Here is a 5,943-nt window from a genome sequence, read left to right as displayed (position 1 = left end):
AAATACAAAAATTAGCCAGGCGAGGTGGCACATGCCTGTCATCCTAGCTACTTGGGAGGTGGAGGCAGGAGAACTGCTTGAACCCAGGAGGCAGAGGTTGTGGTGAACTGAGATGGCGCCATTGTACTCCAGCCTGGGCAACAAGAGCGAGACTCCATCTCAAAAAAAAAAGAAGAAGAGAAAAAATGGAACTAATGGCACTTAAACTGACATGAAGTCACCAGCTGCAGCCCCAGGTCTATGGAGCTTCAACAACTTTATTGGCCAAATGCTTCTTCCCATGTTTACAACTTAAAGTGTGAGCCTGCTCACTGGCTCCTCCTTCTAAGGCCCTAAGTGGGCAGTGAACTTTAGTACAAGCCTGCAATGGGGTGGGGGATAATGAGTGAGTTAGAAACCTGCTGATGCTCCACAATTGGACAGCAGGACAGAAAATCTTCTACTTCTTATTGTCGAAAACTGCAGAAAGACACAAATAAGATGGAGACAGGACCCAGAGTGCATCTCTACCACTGGTCTCAGTTTCTGGTACCTCCAACAGAGTATACCTTTGTCTTCTCACTTCAGGGATTGGGTGATGCTATGTCAGCCTACGCATTTTGCAGAAGTACATAGGGCCAAAATTGGCTGTGAGGTTTGGTATTACCAGCTCCCCAACCTGGCAGGATGAGAAGAAACAAAATGTATCCATGAAAAGCCTTCGGAAGTGAGTCAGATCTTCCACCTGCACCTGGATGCTGTATTGATTGGCCAGGAGCTCAATGGCACCTTGCACCACATACTCGTTCTGTAAGTGTGAGAGTGAGCAGGTGGAATAGACAACGTGGCCTCCTGGTTTGGTGGCAAGGAGTCCAGCCCTGAAACCAGAAAGAGGCAGAAGCATGACTAGTGGGCTTCCCAGAAGTAGAAGAGCAGCATAAGGAACTTGAAACATGGATAAGGGAAGGCTACTATGGGGTTGGTCGCTGGATTAGACAGCCTCTCAAGTCCCTTCCACGATGACACTGCCTGAAAAAGTCATTCTCAAGGCAGAAAGCAATCCAACCTTACTCCATGAGTTCCTCACTAGGAAGTCTTCTTACAATGACCCCCTGAGGTCTGTCTGACTCTCTTTATGGACCAAATTGCTATGCTGGCTATGGATTGAGTTTTTACCCCAGTAGCTATTTTTCAAACATGTGCTACTAACTGGTACTGAGGGTGAAAAAGCATAATGAACCTGTAGAGCCCACTCTAGTATGCATGTCCTACCAGATAGGATTTTTTTTTTGAGACAGAGTCTTGCTCTGTTACCCAGGCTGGAGTGCGGTGGCACGATCTTGGCTCACTGCAGCCTCCACCTCCTAGGTTCAGGCGATTCTCCTCCCTCAGCTCCCTGAGTAGCTGGGACTACAGGTGTGCATCACCACACCCAGCTAATTCAGATAGAGTTTTTATGTTCCAGAAATAAACCCATGATTTCTGTCTCCTCTAGGCAGATCTCCAGCCCTAAGACTCCTGTGTGGGTGATGGTCTTGGCAAAAGCTTCCAGTCCCCGAGTCTCCCAGGTGACCAGACTCCCACAGCACCCTGGCACAAAGTCCTGAGTTCTTAAAAATCTGTCACTCACGCAAGAAGCTGCACTTGCAGCAGAGGCAACATCTGTCGCTCCTTCTTCCTTGACCGCTTAAAGATGTTGTTCTCCTCCTCATGAAGGGAGTGGCGGTCTGTGGTACAGGGCACATCCACCAGCACCTACGCAGAGTGTTAAAGGGTAAAGTATTAAAGCTCCTTATAGGCTTCCCTTCCTTAGGCCAGAGCTGTTTTAGGTCCCTGGCCTAGGAGGTTTGTGAAATACTCCCTCTGCCCATCATTCCTTTGCAGAGTACCTAACAAAGTTCCTCATTTTAACCTGGTAGACAATTGTGAAATAATGAGTGGGGAAATAGCATATTTGGGAATATTCATGGCTGGTTGAAAAGCCAAAACCAACATACAAATAACTATAATTTTTTTTTTAATTTTTAGAGACAAATCTTGCTCATTTGCCTAGACTAGAGTACAGTGGTATGATCATAGGTCACTGCAGCCTCAAACTCTCTGGGATCAAGCAATCCTTGCACCTCAGCCTCCTGTGTAGCTGGAGCCACAGGTGCAAACCACCACTCCTGACTAATTTTTGTATTTTTGGAGGGACAGCATCTTGCTATGTTGCCCAGGCTAACTATAAGATAATTATTTAAACAGTGCACTTATGATTTGGTCACTTCTGTGTTATACTCTAATAGGAAAGTTATTACAGTCTGGGCAACAAAGTGAGACCCCTATCTGTACAAAAATTTTTTTTTAATTAGCTGGGCATGGCAGCTGAAATGGAAGGAACACCTGAGCCCAGGAGGTTGAGGCTAAAGTAAGTCGAGATTGTGCCACTGTACTTGAGATACAGTGAAACTTTGTCTCAAATAAATAAATAAATAAAATAAAGTTTAAAAATTATGACAGGAGGCTGGGTGCAGTGGCTCACATGTGCAATCCCAGCACTTTGGGAGGCTGAGGTGGGCAGATCACTTGAAGGTCAGGAGTTCAAGACCAGCCTGACCAACGTGGCGAAACTCCATCTCTACTAAAAAAATACAAAAAAAAAAAAAAAAATTAGCTGGGTGTGGTAGCAGTGCTCCTATAGTCCCAGCTACTCAGGAGGCTGAGGTGGGAAAACTGCTTGAACCTGGAAGGCAGAGGTTGCAGTAAGCCAGGATCATGCCACTATACTCCAGCCTGGGTGACAAAGTGAGACTTTGCCTCAAAAAAAAAAAGAAAGAAAATTGGCTAAGCATGGTGGCTCACGCCTGTAATCCCAGCACTTTGGGAGGCTAACGTGGGTGGATCACCTGAGGTCAGGAGTTTGAGACCAGCCTGACCAACATGGTGAAACCCTATCTCTACTAAAAATACAAAAATTAGCTGGGCATAGTGGTGGGTGCCTATAATTCCAGCTACTCGGGAGGCTGAGGCAGGAGAATCACTTGAACCCAGGAGGTGGAGGCTGTAGTGAGCTGAGATCATGCCATTGCACTCCAGCCTGGGTGACAGAGTGAGACTCCGTCTCAAAAAAAAAAAAAAAAAGAAAGAAAGCTGTGGGAATTTCCCCAACCCCAAAAGGAGGAAATAGATTATTTCTTTACTCCTCAGTGTCCTGAGGTGTGGCCAGAACTCTTGGGAAGATGGCTGCAAGGTATACTTAGGAACACTGAACTCCTGAGCCCCTAATGCATAGAAAGAGCAGAGCTATGTAATTGCAAGGGGACTACAATGGCAATATATCTGAATATCTTGGTTCTTGGTTCTAATAAATTTCTAATATTGCTTCAGTAGTGTCAACTGTGGAAAATGTTCATTTTGGGAGGCCAAGGCCCACGGATCACTTGAGCCCAGGAGTTTGAGACCAGCCTGAGCAACATGATGAAACCCCATTTCTATAAAAAATTTAAAAAAAAATTAACTAGGTATGGCAGTCCCAGCTACTTGAAAGGATGAGGCAGGAGAACTGCTTGAGCCCAGGAGGCAGAGGTTGCAGTGAGTCAAGATTGTGCCACTGACTCCAGCCTAGGTGATGGGAGTAAAACTCTGTCTCAAAAATTAAAAAACATGTTGATCTCACTCAGTCACAGAAGAAAGAAAAGGAAGTTGTACTACCCTTAGGAAACATTTAGGGAGGGTAGCCAAATCATTCCACGTCAGACATGGCATGTGCATCTTCACATCAGGCACTGGCATGGATGTCAGTCATAAATAATCAGTCCTGCCAGGATTGTGGTCCTGTTTAATCTCAGCCCTAGGCAAGTGTCTAACGAATATTTCTATTAATATTAATTTGTATAATATTGTATTATAAGGGAAGATAGAAACGTGTTCAAACAAACATTGTATTATTTGAAATAAACTTGAGCTTACAAAAAAAAATAAAGTTGTGAGTTGGGGGAAGGGTGTCTTCCATGAACATGCAGATCTCTGAGGTCCTGTCCCTTCTCCAGCTGATAGACAAGTGAAGCTGGGAGAGGGATGGAGTTACCAAGAGTGTGTAAAGCCCTGAGATAGCATTCTTCTTTGCATCTAAAGTGCCTAACACAGCTGGGCACGGTAGCTCATTCCCATAATCCCAATGCTTTGGGAGGCTGAGGCAGGAGGATCACTTGAGCTCAGAAATTCAAGACCAGCCTGGACAACATAGTGAGACCTCATCTCTACAAAAGCTTAAAAAACTAGCTGGGCATAGTGCACATGCCTGTAGTCCCAACTACTTGGGAGGTTGAGGCAGGAGGATCACTTAAGCCCAGAAAATCAAGAATGCAGTGAGCCATGATTGTGCCACTGCACTCCAGGCTGGGCAACAGAGCAAGACCTTGTCTCAAATAAAGTGCTTAACACTTGCCTACCACAGAGTATATTGTATACAACTAGTTTTTCAACAAGCAAATTAACAAAGACATCTTCAAACATCAAAGCTGTCAAGTGAAATAGGAGGTCACTCATTCTATATTGTTCTAAAATACATAGCTAGGATCAATGAAAAGAAATAATAATAATAATGGTGGCCAGATGCAGTGGCTCACACCTGTAATCCCAGGACTTTGGGAGGCCAAGGTGGGCGGATCATGAGGTCAGGAGTTCGAGACCCCTCCATCATCTCTACTAAAAATACAAAATTAGCCAGGCATAGTGGCACATGCATGTAGTCCCAGCTACTCAGGAGGCTGAGACAGAAGAATTGCTTGAACCCAGGAGGCAGAGGTTGCAGTGAGCCGAGATCACTACACTCCAGCCTGGGTGACCGAGAGAGACTCCATCTCAAAAAATAATAATAATAATAATGGTAAGGGTTGTGATGTTATAATGCTATTGAATATTTTCTATATTCCCAGACTTTGTGTCAAATGCATTGTTATTTAATTTTGACCTACAGGATAGGCACTATACTATTATCCTCATTTTACAGATGAAAAAGCTGAGGCTTAACTGAAAAGTTAAGTAATTCACCAAAACTTCTCTGGCTAACAAGTAATGGAGCCAGGACTAATCCAAGCAGTCTAACTCCAGAATCCTTGCACTCACCCACATACCATGCAATCTACAGACTTTAATTCAATAAGAGGCAGAACTTTCTAACATTATAAGTGTTCAACAACAGAATCTCAGTGAGCACCCATCAATAGATGTGTGTAAGCATAGGCTCAATAATGATGATGGCTCCTGCTTGCCTGACCTTCCCCGCCAGGTACTCTCACTGAATCCTCACAATAATCCTAAGTGGTAGGTTTACCCTATTTCACAAATGAAGAAGTTGAAGTCCAGCAAGATCAACAGCTTGCCTAAGGTAGCACCCCTGTAATGTAGAAACTGGTTAGACTGACAGCAGAGGTCATGCTCTCGCCACCATGATCTGTGGCTCTCATATCAAGAAAAACGAATAGGCCAGGCGCAGTGACTCACACCTATAATCCCAGCACTTTGGGAGGCTGAGGCGAGTGGATCACCTGAGGTCAGGAATTCAAGACCAGCCTGACAAACATGGTGAAACCCCGCCTCTACTTAAAAAAATTAGCCAGTCATGGTGGTGCACACCTGTAATCCCAGCTACTTGCGGGGCTGAGGCAGGAGAATCGCTTGAACCTGGGAGGCGGAAGTTTCAGTGAGCCAAGATTACGCCACTGCACTCCAGCCTGGGCAACAAGAGCAAAACTCTGTCTCAAAAAAAAATTTTTTTTTAATAAATAGGTGATTCCTACACAGGCAGAAAGCAAGTCTCAAGTCTATCCAAGATTCCATAAGCCTTGGTTTTTCTTTCAGTTTCTTAAGAGTGGTTGAGGCAGAATGGAATGGTGAGAACTAGACAGATTAGGTAAATCAGATGACAACACAGAGACAACAGCCATATACATATATATGTGTGTGTGTGTGTGTGTGTGT

The 5,943-nt window shown here is 44.6% G+C and overlaps 1 protein-coding gene across 2 annotated transcripts in view; it reads right to left on the bottom strand.

Annotated features, from left to right (window-relative positions):
• Positions 1 to 212: 212 nt before the first annotated feature.
• Positions 213 to 5,943, bottom strand: part of NSUN4 (NOP2/Sun RNA methyltransferase 4) — a 27,981-nt gene continuing 22,250 nt past the window's right edge. For both annotated transcript variants that reach the window (XM_017540899.2, XM_037742892.1), the window contains exons 5-6: positions 1,610 to 1,734; positions 213 to 857 (exon numbers count right to left, since the gene is read on the bottom strand). In XM_017540899.2, coding sequence (XP_017396388.1) covers positions 581 to 857; positions 1,610 to 1,734 — 402 coding nt within the window. In that variant the 3' untranslated portion in view covers positions 213 to 580. The remainder of the gene's footprint in view (positions 858 to 1,609; positions 1,735 to 5,943) is intronic.

This window comes from Cebus imitator, unplaced genomic scaffold (assembly GCF_001604975.1).
Source record: "Cebus imitator isolate Cc_AM_T3 unplaced genomic scaffold, Cebus_imitator-1.0 Scaffold129, whole genome shotgun sequence".
NCBI classification, from domain to species: domain Eukaryota; kingdom Metazoa; phylum Chordata; class Mammalia; order Primates; family Cebidae; genus Cebus; species Cebus imitator.
Note: the sequence above shows the minus strand (reverse complement) of the source record. Positions and strands in the feature narration are given on the sequence as shown.